Raw genomic sequence first — 20,157 nt, forward strand, 5'->3', positions numbered from 1 at the left:
AGCTGGAAAACAATAAGGCATGGGAAAAAATGCTAATCTTCCATCATCCAGGTCTCCAGCCCTCAGTTCTCTGCAGTGGGTGGCAGAGATTCTTCCGCCGAGCATCAAAGTCCACGGGCGGACCTTCAGCCAGCAGCTGGAGCACCTGCTGACCATCCAGGAGAGGTACACAGTCTGCAAGGCCCTGGAGACCTTCTTCCAGCACAGGTAAGTGGGATGGAAGCGATCTCTAAACGGAAGTAGACAGAGAGGATGGAAGGATGGATGAGGAGTACCAGCTGAGCTTTAAGTTCAGTTTTCAGCATCTGTCAAACTATCTTTGTGGTAAGACTGATAACTAGCAAGCTTACATTGACTGTACTGAAAATTAGCTGTTGCCTGGGAAACTGTGTTTTTATACTCAATATATCAGGCTGCTAAGGGCTCTTTTAAGAGACAGATGGAGAAAATTAATGATGGACAGTGAGAGGAAAAGCAGTGACGACAGAAATGCACACAGCTAAGGAGGAAGTTTATTCCTCCTAACTGGCACTGATAACATTTCCTCAAGGATGAAGGCTTGAACGAGAGGAAGAGATGGATGGAGCATTAGCTCTGCAGATGATGCAAACACGTGATGCTGCAGGATTATAAGCAAAATACAGTACCAAGTGAATTCTGCGGTATGTGCATACACTATAAACACTCGAAGGAATGAATCCTACCATAGCTGCAATCCCTGTTATCCTCCCACCCTTACATAATCTTTTTTCATCCTTGATCTCAGTCTTGGATATATGTGTCATTACAGCAAAGAATATAAATCAAAGCTAAATCGATTATCCAGCAGTAATCGGGGCTTGGTTATATAAAGATTGTGAGTATGTGCCTGCATTCGATCGATGCATTGTGTGTGTGTGTACTTGCAGGAACGTGGACACTCTGATAGTGGACGTGTTTCCGGTGTTGGACACTCCGGCCAAACAGTTGATCTGGCAGTTCATCCACCAGCTACTGACCTACGACGAACAGGAGCGATGCCAGAGCAAGCTGTCACGCTTCCTGGGTTTCAAGAGCAGCGGTGAGCCAAGAACGCAACATGGAAATGATCTGCATTCAGGAGAATACACTTACAGCATCAGCTGATAGTCAGTTGCTTGTTTGATTTGAAAAGAAACAGGATTTTTCTCACAGTTGAATCTTATAACTGAGCTCATCTTTGCCAGGTTACATTCATATCATGTGATCCTGATCATTAAAAATAGGGAAAATTATATTATTTAAAAAAATGGTGGATGAAATTGAAATCAGGCTTATAGTTATTATTATTAACTGCTTTATGTTTTTTATACTTAATACAGGCACAAAGGAGCGGCTGTGCTTAATTAGCTTGTGAGTAGCAACAGCACGCTGAATGTGTGTGTATGTGTGTGTTCTGCAGCAGCGTTGGAGGCTGACGCAGGTCCCGAGCACCACCGGCGCAGCAGCTCCATGCGCGTGACGGGTACGTCGTACCGCGGCTGCATCCGAGAGAGGAGCTCTGACGACTGCATCATCGGGACTCACCTGGGAATGGGTACGCTGCACATAACGACAACAAAAACAAGGACTTACTGCCCTGTGGCACAAAATCAACATAATCTCCGTGGAGTTGGTTTTATACCAAGGTTTTAATTGCTTTCCAGCTCCATTCTGGGTCAAAAACTTCTCACCCAAATGGGAATTTACAACACACTCACCTGAACAGATGATTCTTGTTCTGGGAGATCAAAACCTTTTATTTCAGTCATTATTATCCGTTTCTCTTAAAACCTCACTGACTGGCACTGCTGAGCTTTAAACATTGCTGACTATTGCGTGAGTCTGACCTGAATAACACTTGAGTCTTAAAACTTTCCTTGAGTGTGATCCCACTCTTCAGCCAATCACAGATGTGTTGCCCAGCCCAACATAAAAAGTGTCTCCAGCCATGCCAGTGCCTCTGTAAGGCTGTGGCTGACAGTGGCGCTTGAGCTAACTGCTAACGTCTGCATGCTAAAATTTGACCTGATGATGGCGCAAATGAAAAGTCAGGGGATCAAAGTTACTACAGTTCCTCATTTTGAGACCATGAATGTGTGCTGAACAACATATCAAAGGACAACGTGTAGGGTTCGCTAGAGATGAATTTACTCAAATCTGCAGCTCCCCTTTATGGAGAATATTGAGTTTCAACTCATTGTTTAGCTGTCCAGACACAACTGTAGCAATGTTTGCAGCTGCAGCAGGCAGTTTACAGCTGTAAAAGCTCTGATAAACCCACTGTACCCTACCTGCTCAACACTGAACAGCAGACAGACAGAGTGAGTGAGTAGCTGGTGAACACTAGTGGAACATTTAGCAGCTAAAGAGCCAGATATTTCCCTCAATAGTCGACTTGGTGTGGACCAAGAGCAGGGCTAAAAGAGAATAAAATTGGACTTCCATTCATCAACTGGACAGAAATACAACTCTAAATGAATGTTAATGTTGCTGATAACAGCTAGATGTGTCAATAGGCAGCTGTTTGCTAATCATTTTGTGGAGAAGGTGATGATCTGTCAGTGTTCACAACTGGTTTTCACTGCCCCCAAGCAGATAAGTTAATACAGGTTTAACTTCAACTGTAGTCTAAGTGGGGATTATTGCTTTGTTATGAAAGCTAATTTTTTTTCATCTACCCTTCATTATTAATTCAGCATTATTGCAGCACATGAACTCCTGTCAGGAGTTACTGTACTATTAATATTCCCTTGAGGAACATATGTAACCCCCAGTCGCTCAGTAATAAGGCTGTGTTTGCACTGGTCAGCTCCCAGGTGGGAATGTGTGTAATTGTTAGAAAGTGCAGTAGACTGTTTCTGAAAGAGGCCACATAAGACAGAAATTACCATTGCCAGTTCATACATTAAGTCCATATATCTGCTGTGTTTGCTTTTGATAATGTCCTCAATCAGTTTGGAAGCACATCAGTGTTTATTTCAAGCTGAGGCTGTTTGAGGCATCAGGTTTTTCATTCATGGTTTCTCCTGTTTTCCATTGCCATTGCTGACTCCTGCTCCAGGAGCCAAGCTTTTGGCTTTTGCTCCTCCATGCTTTTCTGTTCCACTCCATCCTCTCTTCCCCTTGCTGTGGGGTGGATGGAAGGAGTAGGAGGCTTACGTCCATGTGTCACTGTTCATGCCTTATTGTGCTTTAGGAATTCATGTGGATGAATCTGGGAGCCCGGAGGAGAGGCAGTCAGGAGATGGAACCTCTTTCCCCGAGTCCCCTGACCTCAGTCATGTAGGTATAACTGCAGCTTTTCAGCGCCTTGCTATTCAGCAACTGGCATAATGAATGCTAGTCATATGTTACATGTGCTCTCTGGTCTCACATCATTTGAAGGTCTGCTCATGATTACTGCAATTCAGCATGTGGTATTAAATGTGATCCGTGGCTGCAGTTAACCTGCGGTCTGCAAATTCTTCCCAAAACGCATTAAAAGCAGCAGACCTTCAAAGCAAATGTGTCACAGCGACCGTGTGCTAACCCGCTGGTCATGCCCTCCACCCGTAGATGACAGGTGTGTACACGGAGCTGGAGACCGTGTACGCAGGGAAGAGTGTGTCGCCACTGCAGGGCGGCTCCTCGGCAGAGCCCGAGGGCCCGGCACAGACTGAGGCCTACGGGCGCTCTCTCTCGCCCCTCACACTCCCCCCTCTCACAGGTACTCTGGGGCCGACACACACGCCCTAACACTCAGTGACATGCACACACACACAATGTGCACGTGCTTTCAGACACTTCAGTGGTTCACAACCATGTGTCATTTCCGCTTGATGTATTTGGAGAGTGAATTATTGAAATCAGTTACAGTATTCAGCAGGAATGAAGACTCCATACCTTTGGGCCTCCATGACACATGACTGATGCCATGTTCTGATCTACTCAAATACGGTTGATTTAACACGGATAAAATCATTTTGGATGTTTAAACCAGTTGGTTTCTACCAATCCGATGTGAACATGGCGTGAGAACCACTGATTTCTGTTTACGTTATAAACCATTCAAAGTCTACAATCTGCAGTTTATCATTGTGTTGCCATGGTAACCTCTCAGATGAAAGGATCCTCAAGGCGACAACGTGACCAAGAGTGTCACACATACGTAATTTCTAGAGGGAATAAGTTGCATAATATCTACTGTAAGTCAAGTTGTCTAGTTAGAAGTTCTTGGTGTAAACATGAGAGCGTCAGATACAGACATGCACCATGCTGACACCATCCATCTTTGATTTCCTGCTTTACAGGTAACCGTAAATCTGGCCTGTCACTGTCCTGGAAAGAGCCTCTCCCGACGCCTGTGTACGAGATCCACCACCAAAGCAGCGTAGACTCCAACCCCTACGTCAGCCTGGAAAGCCCCCCGGCCTCCCCTCAGCACTCGGATGGCGGGCCCAACACGCTGACCCGCCGCAAGAAGCTTTTCACCTTCTCCCGCCCGCCTCGCAGCCGGGACACAGACAAGTTCCTGGACGCTCTGAGCGAGCAGCTGGGCCACCGGGTCACTCTGGTGGATGACTTCGTTCCCGGGGAGAACGACTATGAGGAGGTGAGGAAGACCCGCCTCCGATCGACTGCATCATCAGCCATATGCATACACACAGAGGCCATGCTTTGTATCGCTGTGAAAGGGTTGTTTTTGTGTTATAAAGCATAGGTTTTAGAATATTGTTATTCCTTGCTCCATGACACTGTAAATTATAGGTTCAGCTTTGATTATTCCTTTCACTGAACCAGTGCCTGTGAGAGTTAGCAGTTTGCTACAGGTGTCCTTTTTTTGAGAATAAATGATGGGGGACCACAATGATCTTCACACAGGATAAAGTGATCATACCTCTACCTTCTCCTCCAGAGAAATGGGAGGAGGCTAAGAATGCTAATTATTATTTCTATTTCAAAATTTCATTTTAAATGTAAAAAAATTAAATTAAATGAAATGTGACACATTGCAAACATCTGGGATTGTGAATAAATGATTGGCTGGCTTTATGTCCAGTAATACTTTACTTTACCTTTACTGCAACAAAGAACACTGTCTTTATTTAACTGGAAGCTGTTGCTTGTTCGTGGTAATCATAAGGTCTCATGCTGTAGTTAATGTTTTACTGCTGTTTTTGACATTTAAATATTACCTGTAGCAACATTTACAGGCAATTTCACTGTTGTGCATTTGCTTATTATGAAATAACAAGCAAATTCACATCTCACTGAAGTAATTACGTTGTAGTGTTGCATGTTTACATTAGAGCAGCTCTAATGTACGCTACAATGAACACTTGTGTCACATGAACAGATATATGAAGGTGGTTGTCATGGTTTCAGAAGAAGAGGGGTGCCTGTAAGTAAAACATGATACTCGGTCATACAGTAGAGTCTAATTTTATCTGCTTATTTCTGAGTAGAAATTTAAGGTTATAATGCGGCGCTGACTGACGTCAAGTCACCAAGCAAACATAGCTGTGGTACATCTTTGTCTGGGTAGTTTGGTGTTTGTCGTCTGGGAGACGTGGAGAGCAACACATTAACATAATTCACTGCTCCTCCTTTTAAATTGATCTTTATAGGATGGTTTTCAGTATTTTACAGTCAGCTTCACATTATTGCATTACTTGGCTTGTGTTCCATAGATAGATGGGGCGCTGATAATATTTAAGTGCATGTGTTTTGCAATTATGTAGATCAGCAGTTATTTTAATTTGTTGCTTTTTATGATTTTCTGTCCCATAAGTAGATAAAAAAAGAAACATTGCAGACGCAGAAGCAAGATTCTAAAACTAAAAAAGGCCACAATGCATTTTTTAAAAGCTTTATTTCAACTCAGTTGTGTGTTAGAGCATGTGGAGGTGAAGCTGTGGTTATCAGGTCTGATGGTGCACCTTCACCCTGCAGATGAGTTTCCAGGAGGACCAGGATCTGGGCTTCCTGCCCCGGCAGCTCAGCAGTGGCAGCAGCGAGGATCACAGTAGCAGTGACGAGGCCTCCTCTCCCTCCTACTCCTCAGGATCTGAACCCATCCCACCGCCTCCCACACAGAGCCCCCCACCTCCCCCGCCTTTCCAGGCTCTCATACCTCCTCCTGTTCAATTCACTGACCCCTTGCCGCCAGTCCGCTTCTCCCCTGAGCACGTGCCCCGCAGCCGCATGCCTTTCCAGCCCCACCACCCCATCATCCCTCCTCCTCCCCCGCCTCCGAGGACCCTCCTGTCCAGCCGCTCTCCTCTACACAAAGTGCTCCCCTCAAGAGAAGAAGCAGAGAAAGCTCACCAGCGCTTCCAGACCTCCACCCGACTCTCGCACATCCACACCACCCTGGTCTCCACCACCCTGCGCTCTTCCCAGCCGTCCCGCCCCAGCTACCTCCCCCGGCAGCTCAGCCAGCCCCAGCCTATCCACCAGCCGTCCCCGCAGCCCTCCCCTCAGCCGCTGAGACCGAGCCAGCTCGTCCTCCAGAGGCACCACCAGCTCCACCACCAACACAGCTACCAGGGCCCGCTGCCACCGTCCCTGCAGGATCACAGCCCGTCCCAGGGCCAGGTCCCCTCGCTGCTCTCCCAGCCTCCAGCCTCTCACTCCACCCTCCCCAGTCACACTAAAACCTATGAAACCCCACGGCAGGAACACCAGTCGCACCAGGTAACATCTTAAAACAGGATGAGTGATGTCAAATATGGCTTCCGATCCGGGATACATGACACACTTGAGATATCAGCAAAATCACAGAAAGTGAAAACACAGGGTGCAACAGTGCCTAGCAACAGAAGTGTCATAGAAAATCAAGAAGTGACATCACGCAAGCTCATACTTTAAAGCTTTGCTGCTATATTTGGCATCACATAATGTGTGAATGCAAATGGTAGACCTGAGACTGACAGAACAAAAACCATACTGCATCTCTTGGCAGTTCACCCGATGGTTGCTTCTCTCACACATTTCAAGAGAGCAGAATAAGATCACAATGACAGTATATATTACAGACAGCATCTGCTTAAACATGGTGCCATATTGAGTGTGATTGGACCTGAGGTCGGCTGTCTTTGGGCCGAGCCTAATTTATTTTGTTTGCTGCGACTGGTGGAGAGAATATAAACAACTCATGCATGCACTGCATCCTCTGAGGGCTTGGCACTCAGCGGGGAGATGATTCAAACGGCAGAGTTTGAGTAAAAAACTGTAATTGTGAGCTGCCGTATGTGTGCTATGCAAGAATTTACAGATTAAAAAAATCTAGTGAATTTTAAAATAATTATAATTTCTTGATCTCCAAGGCGCCGCCACCCCCACCTCCACCCTTGCCCCCACCCTGTGACCCACCTCCGCTGCCCAAGCCAGGCCACCACGCCTCGGACGCCAACCACATGAGTGTGAAGAGGCTGCGCTGGGAGCAGGTGGAGAACTCTGAGGGAACCATATGGGGTCAGGTGAGTGGTGAACTTTTACATTAGCCTTCGATAAAGCGTGCACGACTCCGTCTGGAAAGCCAAGTATCTGAAATACAGTAAACAATAACTGAACTTGTGACTGTTCCCACCTTGGCTGTGAATGTTCACACTCCTACATTTCTGGAAAGACCTACTCATGTACTCTGCTGTGTCTCTGATGAGTCATGAGATTCATCTTTTGTAAACAGAAAACAAGGTGGATCTCATCTGCTCATAACTACTGAAATGTTGCACTTTTCTGTCCCGCTTTACGACCAGGTGTAGATAAAGTCTGTGTACCCTGATTCCAAAACAGTTGGGACGCTGATCATTTGCTAATCCTTTTTGATATCTACTCAATTGAAAATGGTAAATGGACTGTACTTTTATAGCGCTTTTATAGTCTGACGACCACTCAAAGCGCTTTTACAATGCAAGCCTGCATTCACCCATTCACACAGCGGTAGGTAGGCCACCTGCTCATTACGAGCATTAACACACTCACTCAGTGATGTACAGCTTTAGGAGCAATTTAGGGTTCAGTGTCTTGCCCAAGAATACTTTGACATGTAGGCTGCCGAGGCCAGGGATCGAACCACCGACCTTCTGATAAGTGGATAAGTGGCTCTACCTCCTGAACCACAGAACAAAGACGATACATTTCATGTTTGACCTCATCAGCTTCATTGATTTTCGTAAATATCTGCTTATTCTGAATTCGATGACAGCAACACGTTTCAAACATGTTGGGACAGGAGCAACTAAAGACTGCGAAAGTTGTGGAACGCTCCAAAAACACCTGTTTGGATCATTCCACAGGTAAACAGGTTGATTGGTAACAGGTGATAGTATCATGATTGGGTATGAAAGGAGCATCCTCGAAAGGCTCAGTCATTTTATTTCCGTTTTACACAGCGTCTAACTTTTTTGGAAATAGGATTGCATAGAAAAAGGATTTCTGAGACAGCTGCTTCTAGGTTACAAAGACTTGACGTGTCTGGAGAGTACAGAGTGTGTCCTTGTCTATGTTTAGCTCGGAGAGGATTCAGACTACGACAAGCTCACTGACATGGTGAAGTACTTGGACCTTGATCTGCACTTTGGGACTCAACGCAGATCCAGTAAGTAGTTGTTTGCTTGTGCTCGGCCTTCATCATACTGCAGCATCAATAGCATTTATCTTCATGTGCATCATGCTCAGCGTCGTACAGTGATGATATTCCATCCAAGGACTAGTTTAAAGGTCAATCTATGTGTTCATATATTGACATCTCCTGTTTTGTTTGTACCTTCACAGTTAAGATGTTCACCATAACCTGTTTTGGAGCTGTTCTGCACCTGTTCATCTCATCTGTTCTCCATAAGGCACCATTACCCCCCACCCCCACCACCTGCTCAGTAATAACACAGCTCTGCCAGGGGAGAAGCAGACATTCTGACCTCTAGCAACTCAAATAGCAGTGCTGTGTTATTAACCCATCAACCTGCTACATCTAGCCACCGTGTGTGTGTGAGTGTGTCTGTGTTTATGGGTGGTTGTGTGAGTGTGTGTGTGTGTGTTTATCCCCGGTGCCTGGAGAACACATCCTTACACTGTTTGTTGAAATTATCAGTCTCTCCTCCAGAGCCAGCCTTCTTGCCAGAGAACTTTAAAAAGAAAGACGTGGTGGAAATTCTGTCTCACAAGAAAGCCTACAATGCCTGTGAGTACGAAAACATGGCCGCATGTCGCACACACAAACACACACCCATACACACACACACTGCAAAAGTAGCTCAGCTAACTCAGGCTAGCATGTTGTTATCAAGCTAAAATAATCCTGTTTATTTTATTCAGTAGTAACACTACTGAAGATTGATCTGTTAAGGATGAAATAAAGACTAAATGAATTGAAACTATGATCAATTAATGTGTGTTCTGACGGCAGATATATGAGGTCGATATGTTAGAACCCTCCCAGCATGCACTGGGGCAATAGCTTCATGGATATAAATCTCATTTTATGTGCTCCTGCATTGTTACTGGTGTTATTTTGTTCAACACTGAGCACCACAGTGGTTCCACATGTTGATCACTGTTAGACATTAGATATTACCTGTTGGTGCATGATGGTGACAGTGATCATTGAACGTACAGGAGACTTTTCAGTAATAATCAAAAGCCTGCTATATCTCGCTAAAGTCTCTTTAAAAGCAGCTTTTCAGCAAAGTGAGTTCTGAAGTTTTATTGTTCAAATCACAAATTTCCATTTAAATGTCAAATTAAATGCCTTATTTTCTGACTCTCTTGGTCCTTTAACTGTCAGAACCTTTTAGATGACTTGCTCACAGTTTCTGAAACTGCATTTGGCTTTGATCGTTTTTTAGTGTACTGACTTTTATTTTGCTTCATATTTTAACATGCTTAAGTATGAGTAGCGCTTCATTATGAAAATTGAATTGAGGTTTTACAAAAACCTGCATGTTCTCATCTCATTGTTTCCTGTGTAGGACGGACTTGTTCTGCAATTATCACACCCATATTATACCTCATTTACTGTTGTTAATTACCAGGTTGATACTGGGATTGTGGATTTCATAATCAATCTGACACCACAGAAACATAGAAATATGAATAATACACAGTTGCACATCATCAGAGGGAGATGAAAGGTTTTGTCTGCTGTCGGGAACACAGTGATCCACTTTGACGTAAATCCTCCACGTCTTCCTCCTCCTCCTCCTCCTCTCTGCAGCCATCCTCATTGCCCATCTAAAGCTCTCCACCACCGAGCTGCGTCAGGTCTTGATGAACATGACCACCGACAGGCTGGAGCCCGCTCACATCAAGCAGCTGCTGCTCTACGCCCCCGACGACGACGAGGTCAAACAGTACGAGCAGTTCGACCAGGACCCGGCCAAGCTGAGCGAGCCCGACCAGTTCATTTTCCAGGTACAGCCACGGAAAACGCCAAAGTTTTAGCAAGCGAGATGGAACGATTTAAGCAAATGAGTGTTTTCTACGTCTCAGATGCTGATGGTGCCTGAGTATAAGACCCGTCTGCGGAGCCTCCACTTCAAGACGACCCTGCAGGAGAGGACGGAGGAGATGAAGGTTGCGTATGATTACATCTACAAGGCTTCAGTGGAGCTGAAGAGCAGCAAGAAACTGGCCAAAATCCTGGAGGTAAACATCCAGAGCAGGGAAAAACGTCATGTTCCAGGTGTTAATAGCGGTTATGAAGTGCTTTTTTTTGCCCACAGTTTGTACTTGCTATGGGGAATTACCTGAACAATGGCCAGCCCAAGAGCCACAGGACAACCAGTTTTAAGATCAACTTCCTAACAGAGGTACAGCATTGACAGCATACAGGTGTCAACCTGTGCTTCAGCCCACTTTATGTGCGTCTCAAATGTGCCTCTTGGTTATTCGTTCTTTCCATCTGCTTGCAGCTAAGCACGACCAAAACAGTGGACGGGAAATCCACCTTTCTCCACATTCTGGCCAAGTCTCTGTGCCAACACTTCCCTGAGCTGCTCAACTTTTCCAGAGACCTCACAACAGTGCCTCTGGCAGCCAAAGGTACGACGCTGATCCAGCAGCAGAGCTCTTAAACCCTGCTTTCCTTCCTGAAAATCGTTTAGCAGCAGAATGCAGTCCTTCCATCCTGTGAATGCTCCTTTCTATAGAGTACAGGGTGCACTGGATGTCAAAAGCATCTAATTTAATGGAGATTCATGCTGTGTTTGTTCAAATGACTGTTCTAATGCCCGTCTTTAAATGACTCAAGATAATGGTGTGCATATGTTAATGCGACTTTGTAAAACCAGACTCCTGGTCGTCAAAAGTCTGATCTGTAAATTTTCTCACTGCTGTGTTGCAGTCGCTGTGCAGGTGTTTAATAACTGCTATTGTTTTGGTAACGCATCACATCATATTTCCATGTGACTCGTTCAGTGAACCAGCGGGCCATCACAGCAGAGCTGAGTGACCTTCACTCCACCATCCAGGACATCAGGACGGCCTGTCTGAAGATCCCGCCCACCTCCGAGGACCACTTCGCCTCCGTCATGAGCGTACGCTAGCTGCTTTAAATATGCAACACACATCAAACATGAAGAAAATTTGTGGGGTTTTGCAAAACTTGCTTTCTTGCCGAGAGTTAGATGAGAAGATCAATACCAGTTTCGTGTCTGTATGGTAATATGGAGCTGGAGCCAGCAGGTGGTTAGCTTAGCTTAGCATAAAGACTGGAAATAGGGGGAACAATTAGCCTGGCTTGGGCAAAAGGTAGAAAAATCTGCCTCCCAGCACCTCTAGAACTCACTCATTAAAATGTTACACCTTGTTTGTGTAATTTGAAAAATCGAAGTGTAAAAACAACTGAAAATAAGCAACGTAACATGTCCAGCCTTAATGCTAAGCTAGCTGTTTTTGAATTTTCTGACCATTTTCCTGCCAAATGATGAAAAGGGTTCAGAAACTGCTTTCTTGTCAGGGTCTAAAAGACTGAAACAACATCACAGGACACTTCAACACAGTGAAACATGACTAAAATCACAGGCTCATGGAAGTGAGATGAAACACAGTTCATCCTGACAGTTTTGTTGACAGTTTTAAACGAATGGTAAGAATCAAAGAAACAGAGGCTGCGATGTGCTAACTTTTTGTCCCGAGCTTGAGAACTCTGGATGCTACATTCCCGCAAGCTGACTTTGATGTATAAAAATCCCCCCGCAGAGCTTTTTGGAGAACAGCCACCCTGCAATCCAGTCTCTGGAGTCCCTGCAGACTCGAGCCATGGAGGAGTTCTCCAAAGTGGCCTCCTACTTTGGGGAGGACAGCAAGTCCACCAGAACAGAGGCCTTTTTCGGGATCTTCGGAGACTTCATGTCCAAGTTTGAGGTGAGCTCCTTCAGTAGTGTGGATAGAACCAGCCAGGATAAATGTGACTTGTTCCTGAAGGTGAGCAGCTCACATTGTGATATATGCAGCAGGCGTTTGAGGTATTCAGGTATTCAGCAACCGGAGTTAGTGGCAGCAGCCTGCGGATAGAAAGTGATTAAGCACAAAGTGCTGCTGTCTGTGGAGCAACCAAATGTGCTCTGAATCTGAAAATAATATGGAAATATAAGCATGAATCAGATGAGATTATGGGTTTTGTCTTGCAGAGAGCTCTCAGTGAGACCCAGACTCCAGAAAACCCCAGAAGCCCCAGACTGTCTTCCCCTCTGGCCTGGTAGAAGCGAGACGTCTGGGCGGGCATCGGGCCAAACGGACAGGCCGGTCGGCTCCATTTTCACTCCGCTCTCCACAACCAAAGTGCCAAGATCACACACAGAGACACCGAGACCACATCATCTATAGCAAACAGAATGGAAATACACTGTATCTACGTGTAGATAATCACAACAGTTAATGAGTGCCCCGTGTGCAGCATTGCTGTTATTTCAGGTGCTGGGTAGAGCAGAAACATTCAGGTGTCCACAAGTCAACAGGAACTCACCGCACACTGACGACTCAAGCCAGTCTTTACTTCATTACATCTCTTTTTAATGCACATTACATAGCAGACAGTAAAAGATACATTAGAAAAAAGCATCTATGTATATGTGATGGCTCCAGTGCATCTTTATGCTCCATTAAAATGAGATGCAAGCAGTGAAAGCGACTGGTCTGAATATTTACAGATTACTTGCTATGTTTAATATATGACTAAATAAAGTTTATATTTTCTATCAGATCATATTTGAAAATTGTAAAGATTAAGCGTAGATGTAGGCTGACGACAGTTATCTGGAATCAAGGTGATTCACAGGTGTAGTTTAGTGCAGAGCCTGGCCAGACCGCTCAGAGTGATCAGACTGTTCACACGGCGGTGCATTCACTGCCTCCCAGACTGCAGGATTTGATTTAAAAATAGTAGATATTGGAGTTTTTTCCAACATCCTGTATCCACATTGCAGATGTGGTCGTTCTCATCTAACCTACTGTGAATTTATAGGGCGTCTTTTCCGGGAATTATAATAAAAAATGATAATAGTTTTCCTCTCTTAATACAGCTGAAGTCAAAGTCATCCACACCCAGCTCTGGTTCACTCTTGCCGTTTGCAGCAGACATATGCATAACTCAGACGAGGATTGATCAGTGCTATGGAAGCAAAATAAGGCCATAAAGATTGTAATTTTTTTACAGGATACCTAATTCTGAATTTTTACCCATTTTAAGTAAATTCCTAATCCAAAAATGTAATTTAATTCATAGCATAGACATATTAAATGATTTGAATCCCCCTCTGTGAAACCTCCAGTTGGTTATTTCAATTCGTTCAATTTCAAAAAGTTGAAGTGAATTTTCATCTATTTTTATTTTTTAGGGTTCAGAAATTTATATTAAAACCTGTGTTCAACTTATTCAGCTGTTTATTTTCAGATCTAAAAATAATCGTCGAGTCAAAAAATCAGAAACAAATTAGATCTTCATGTGAAATTCAGATATCAAAATTCAAGATTAAAAAAAATGGAATTGATCCAAGAAATAAAAGATAAAGGTTTGGGTTAGCAGCGAGAAACACAGCTACAACCATTGCAACAACTACATTTCTATGTGAATTTGTGAACTTCAAAAAGAAATTTTCTTTTAAAGTTTAAAGCAATTAAATTTTAAAAGATGGTAATATTTCAATAATTTAAAATTCTGTGGTATTTAAACATTTCAGTCTTGATTAAATTTCACAAGTTGCGCATAAAAAGTTTAGGATTATTTTCGCCTTTCTTGGCCTCCATATTTTCAGTATTTTTAGATGATGGTGAGATGTACCAATAGAAACATCGCATTAGCCACCATACTGCTAGTAAACCAGCGGGTGTTCACGGCTAACTTTGGCTTCAGCTCAGTGTTATCAGGAATGAAGACCTCATTCCCTTTTGCTTGAGTTTTAGGCTCCAGTCACAGCAGCTGGACTCAGTCCTGATCATAAACAGCCCCTGAAATCTGCCCAGTTTGCAGCAGATGAACTGGGACGCCTCTGAACAACAGGTGGGAGTCATCTGTTGTCAGCCAGGCAGCATCAGCAGTGTTTCTTTTTATCATTGCATTGATTCTCCTGCCTGTGAGGACTTCAAGTCAAATCCAAATGAATTCCGTAACACACATGTATTTGCATATGAACAGCGTTGCACCTTTTGCAGCGAGGTAACACTGACCACATCAGCACATGGTGAAATTTGGCTGAAAAATCATCTGTTTCAGTCGAAGTGTGGGTGGAAAAGCAAATCTTTTTTCCCCCACGGTTAGTGTCATCTTTCCATTAGAGCAGGAAGATAAAAGGCAGGTTTAGTGAGAAAAGGCTGAGCTGAGAGGACGGCTCTTAGTCCTATCGAGTATTTCTCAAGTGTTGCGAACGCAGCCCTGTTTAAACAAGTGGGTCGCTGCTGGGTGACTTAACATCAAATGCATGTGGGGGAAAAAAACATCTTACTGTAAATGGTCATTTCCTGCTTTTCTGATTGTCATGGTGATCTCATGACTCATCTACAGTGTACCTGTAGCTGTGTCGTATTTATGTTGATGAACTATTGTTGAGTTTGTAAATTGACTGTTTTTGCTATGCACCGCTCATCTTTTTGTACCGTATGCTTGTGTGTCCTCCAAGTCCTAGTTTATTTTCTTATTCAAGAGTGTCATCAGGAAATTACCGTTTTATTTCTTCTTTATTCGCAGCTTTAGTCAGCCTTACGAGGGGACTCTGATCTCGTAAAAATGCAATCCTAGCTGCTACGAGTGTGGTGACAGTGTTTCTTGTCCAAATCAATTGCATGTTGGTGCAGTTAATGTATTAAGATGTGCAGCTGGTAGCATTTACCCTCCCTGGATATTTAAGTTTAAAAGATATACATTTGTTAGTCTGGTTAGGTCTATTTATTGGTTGCCTACAGATTCCCTTTTATAACTGTTTTATATGTTTTCATGGGAAGTTGCTCATGTTCTGTGATCGTTTGACCTTTTATGTTTTGTTCAATGCTTTCAGATGAAGGATGTGTTTTTGATCTATAAAAATATCATGCTTGAAAGTAAGAACTGCTCGACTTATCTGTATCTCGTGATGAATTATTTATTAACGAATGTGGGTTTTTATTTCTCTTATCATCTTATAACCCCAATATTCCTTCTATACTGCATATACCAGATTATTTGAGGTCGATGGCGTCAGAGAAAAAACATCTCGGTATTAATTTTCATGTACAATTTTGTCATTTTTAGACATGCTAGCAGCTTGATTCTTTGGTCCAGATTGAAATATCTCAACTGCTGGACGGATTTCTATGAAATTTTGTTAAGTCATGGTTCCCAGAGAATAAATTGTTATCACTTTGGTGGTAGCCTGACTTTTCATATAGCGCCACCTTTGGGTCAGATTCTATATTTTGTACATTTTGGTTTCTCACCTCAGCTGTTCAGTGCTAATTAGCAAATCTTAGCATGCCAACTTGCTACTCTAAAATGGTGAACATGGTAAACATTCTACCTGTTCAGCATCAGCATGTTTAGTATTGTCATTGTGAGCATGTTAGCATGCTACAGTTACCATTTAGCTCAAAGCACCACCATCAGTAGAGCTGCATCGTGGCTGCAGACTTGTCCTGTTAGCGCAATGCTCTCAATGCAGACATAACTGTCAGCCTTCAAAAGGAGCTCTTTACATGTGTTATATTCTTCAGTGTAAAACAGTGATCATCAGCTGGCGGCCCACGGGCAGGTCCAGCCCACCAAACCGTCTAATCCGGCCTGCGACTGTATTCCAAAGTTGTGAGGATCAAAGAGTAAGTATGGTGTGGTCCCCACGATTAAAGAAACTGAACTATCAGTAATCCCACCATTTATTACTCTATTTACATTCTGAAATGAGGACAAACTTGCTGCGCTGTTCAACCGGCATAACTGAAAATAGCAGGTAAATACTGACAAAACGCAGGTCACAAATAATGTTCGCCACATCAAATAAAACATTAAGTACACTGTAGTGATTTCAGATGACAAGGCCGAAACAGGCTGGTCACACCGCTGAATGGCTGAAATCACATTTCCCCTCTGACACCAACTTCTTCACACCAGGCTGGCAGCCATCAGACTGCTCTGACAGAACAAAATACAAGAAAAAAATGCAAAACATTTAAAGCCCATATTAAATTGAGAAAAGCACAAAGACAACATGTCGAATGTTGAAACTGAGAAATTTTATTGAGTCTTTCTGAAGTAAAGATGGGGAGGGGTTCACCACTCTGTGACAGACTGCGCTGACAAATAGTGCAACAATTGAAGAAGCCAAACCTTTATGGCGAGTACAAGGTGCATGAGGCCCAACAATAAAATGTAGTGGACTCAAGCGCCACCTGCTGGTTGATTGCAATAAAAACTGGTCCCTGTCAGTGGTTTATCATGTTCCTGGAAGATTATTACTGGTTTAGTCGCATTTTGTGGCTGTAGATGTTCAAAGTTGTGCTAATTTCAACTCCTTTATACACTGTTTGGTAGTTTAATCTACCTAGTAACTAAAACTGTCAGATGTAGTGGAGTAGAAGCAGGCAAACTGCATTTGCCTGTGAGATGCAGTAAAGTTAAAGGTACACAGTTCTATTAGGAAATCCTTCGATTAAGAAGAACTAACTCAACTCTGGACTGTAGAAGTACCAGAGTAAGTGTCCTGTGTTACATTCCTCCACTGCTGTAGACACATGACTGACTAGCACCAATGATCATCACACTTTTTTTTCTTTAAGTAAAAAATGATGGCAATCTACATGTAAATAGTGTTGTACATCATGTACAAGGTATAATTTGAAAACCTGATTCAGATATGGTCAAATACAAATAACACATTGGCATCATACTATTAATACAATGCTTCATAATAATAATCATTCAGTCTTTGGGGGTTAAACTCATTTCTTTGAGGGCAAAAATCTCCTTTGCACTGAAAAGTTTGAAGGAAAGAAAGTCTAGTGTGAACCTTTGTGAACATCTGATTCCATGTTTCATGTGTGTCACTCTGTGCAACATGGAATAAAATGCTGTTCAGCAGCAGGAACACCACAGATTGTGGAGGATGCATTTGTGACATTACTCTGAATGAACAGCTGTCAGGCCGGGACTCAGATCAGGACTCAGACGCAGAGATTTGAATACACAGATCTTTATTGAACTCAACCCAAGATCCACTTCGATGAGTGACAAACAAATAGCCTATAAAATTATACTAGGCACAAGGCTATAACTATGAATATCAAGAAAGAGAAAATAACAAAGAAACAAAAAACACTCCGACAGGAGGAAACCTCTATGGGCTATGAATACAGGAACTACCGAAGCTAGATAAGGAAAACTATAAACTCAAAATACTCTCCTAAAATGCGCAGGAACTAGAAGCTAAATACTAAAACAGAAACAACAGAAAATCACTCTACAACAAGGAAATCAATTCGGCTAAGGACTAAGCTAAGAAAATAAATCAGAAACTATAATATCAAAATTACAAACAAAAACACTCACGAGGAGGATACAAGAGCTTACGGAACAAAGACTGTGGCTGTGGCAAGGACAAACGAGGAAGACAGGCTCGGGTGAATCGCCGACGGACAAAGACACACTGGCACAAGACAAGGGAGACGCAGACTATTTAACACATGGAGGGTAATCAGGAACAGGTGGAGACAACAGGTGATCAGGGCGGACACACGGGACACATGAGGAAGGGCAAGTGCTCTGAAACGAGAGGAGAGTTAGACCTTCAAAATAAAACAGGAAATGACAAGACAAGAAAACCCATGACGAGACAGACCTCACCGCGATGTGACAACAGCAGCCCAACAGGGTCACTCAGAGGCACATTAAAAGCATTTCCAAGTGCAATGACAGTACCAAGAAACAGTATCATCGTGTCTGAAGCTGTGATGTTCCAGGAGAGTTCATCACTGTGCAAAGCAGCTGAGGGAAAAGTGAACATGGCTGATTAAGCCACCAAAGACATTATAAGACAAGAATGAGGGCTTCCTGTTGCCTTCTACTGACCCCTCTTTGCCCCACTGTCTTGTGATGAAAACTACACAGACCCAGATTTGATGTGTATCAATTAGTTTGAGATCATTTTGAGAAAAGAAACATTTATTGGGTAAGCTCAGCATCAAAAAGTGAAACTGAATCCTCCAGATACTACATGGTCTGCAAAGGCCTCATAATTTCACTCCTGTTTTCATTTAATATTTGTCTGTAATACTTTAATTTGATGCACCCCCTGGCATCTTCCAATCTCTTGTATCTGTCTTTGTTCTGTGTTTATGTTCACAATAAAGTTTAAAAATAAAAAGTAAAAAAGGATTCATTCAAATACCCTCCTTTTCAGGTACAAGTCCTAAATAATTAGGGTCAAATGTTGACCTGCATGTTAGATGAATGTGTATTTGGGTTCATGAAAGTATTTGTAATCCAGTGTGTCCAGTTTGTAGTACAGTGTCACTGCAGACCCTCACATCCTGGACACACCCTGCTCCAGCCTCTCCCCTGTGATTGGTGCTACAGATCACTGAACGCCAAAACAACCGCTTTCTCCCCACCAGCCGTCACCCTGATGAACAGTTAGCAGTCACACAGTGTCACTAACCCTCTGACAGCAAAACATCCAGTGACTGGCCATTTCCATCCATGAATGAGCAGTTGAACATGTACATGTATCACTCGCTGTCACTGCCAACAGTACATTTCATTGTGTATATTGTTTATTTCCTCACCATTCTTTGTATATATTGCTCATTTTTATGTTTTTGTGCTATTAAACTTATAGTACAAAAACTTTGGATTCCTGGATTTCAGGAGGTCCAGGAAGACGGATCACACCCCCCCTCGTCATGGAAGGAGAAGTGGTGGAGCGTGTGGACAACATCATGTTCCTGGGCCTCCACATCACATCTGATCTTTCCTGGTCCATGAACAACTTCTGCCTGGTGAAGAAGTCACAACAAAGGCTCTTCTTCCTCAGGAAACTGAGTCCTCAGGACTCTCCTCTCGGTTGCTCGTCAACTTCTACACGGCCACAGTTGAAAGCATCCTCTGCCTTAGTGTGACAGTGTGGTATGGCAGCTGCTCGGCACAGGAGAGGAAACAACTGGCACGGGTGGTTAAAACTGCACAGGGCATCGTAGGCCGCCCCCTTCCTGACCTAGACTCTATATATGAAGGCCGGGTCAGGAAGAGGGCAAGATCCATCGCCACGGACCCCAGCCATCCGGGCCACAGATTGTTTGTACCGCTTCCATTGGGAAAGCGGTACAGGAACATCTGCACCACCACTAACAGACTGAGGGACAGCTTCTTCCCCAGAGCTGTCAGAGCTATCACCCCCAGCAGCCCCTCACTGGAGTGAGAGACTGTGAGAACTGTGAACTTTTACACCTGCACCTCCACCTCCACCTGCACCTTCTGTGTACTTCACAAACTTAACTAAATTATAAACATTTTAGTATATTGGCACATTTCATTTCATTGGTATATTTTATTGTTAACTGTTTATATACATTTTAGTATATTTCAGCTGCTGTCGGCACATTTCACTGGTATATTTTATTTTGTTGGTACATTTCACTGATATATTTTATTCTGTTGGTACATTTCACTGGTATATTTTATTCTGTTTGTATATTTTATTCTGTTGGTACATTTCACTG

The 20,157-nt window shown here is 43.4% G+C and overlaps 1 protein-coding gene across 1 annotated transcript in view; it reads left to right on the top strand.

Moving 5' to 3' along the window:
- grid2ipb (glutamate receptor, ionotropic, delta 2 (Grid2) interacting protein, b) overlaps nucleotides 1-15,494 on the top strand; it is a 38,610-nt gene extending 23,116 nt beyond the window's left edge. Inside the window, exons 10-26 of the mRNA XM_041962855.1 lie at nucleotides 52-207; nucleotides 909-1,060; nucleotides 1,421-1,555; nucleotides 3,197-3,282; nucleotides 3,556-3,706; nucleotides 4,290-4,591; nucleotides 5,932-6,675; nucleotides 7,308-7,460; nucleotides 8,494-8,581; nucleotides 9,074-9,163; nucleotides 10,196-10,392; nucleotides 10,471-10,626; nucleotides 10,704-10,790; nucleotides 10,893-11,022; nucleotides 11,398-11,516; nucleotides 12,181-12,345; nucleotides 12,612-15,494. Of these exons, the coding sequence (XP_041818789.1) occupies nucleotides 52-207; nucleotides 909-1,060; nucleotides 1,421-1,555; nucleotides 3,197-3,282; nucleotides 3,556-3,706; nucleotides 4,290-4,591; nucleotides 5,932-6,675; nucleotides 7,308-7,460; nucleotides 8,494-8,581; nucleotides 9,074-9,163; nucleotides 10,196-10,392; nucleotides 10,471-10,626; nucleotides 10,704-10,790; nucleotides 10,893-11,022; nucleotides 11,398-11,516; nucleotides 12,181-12,345; nucleotides 12,612-12,683 (2,983 nt within the window). The 3' untranslated portion in view covers nucleotides 12,684-15,494. The remainder of the gene's footprint in view (nucleotides 1-51; nucleotides 208-908; nucleotides 1,061-1,420; nucleotides 1,556-3,196; nucleotides 3,283-3,555; nucleotides 3,707-4,289; nucleotides 4,592-5,931; nucleotides 6,676-7,307; nucleotides 7,461-8,493; nucleotides 8,582-9,073; nucleotides 9,164-10,195; nucleotides 10,393-10,470; nucleotides 10,627-10,703; nucleotides 10,791-10,892; nucleotides 11,023-11,397; nucleotides 11,517-12,180; nucleotides 12,346-12,611) is intronic.
- Nucleotides 15,495-20,157: the final 4,663 nt, after the last annotated feature.

This window comes from Chelmon rostratus, chromosome 21 (genome assembly GCF_017976325.1).
Source record: "Chelmon rostratus isolate fCheRos1 chromosome 21, fCheRos1.pri, whole genome shotgun sequence".
NCBI lineage: Eukaryota > Metazoa > Chordata > Actinopteri > Chaetodontiformes > Chaetodontidae > Chelmon > Chelmon rostratus.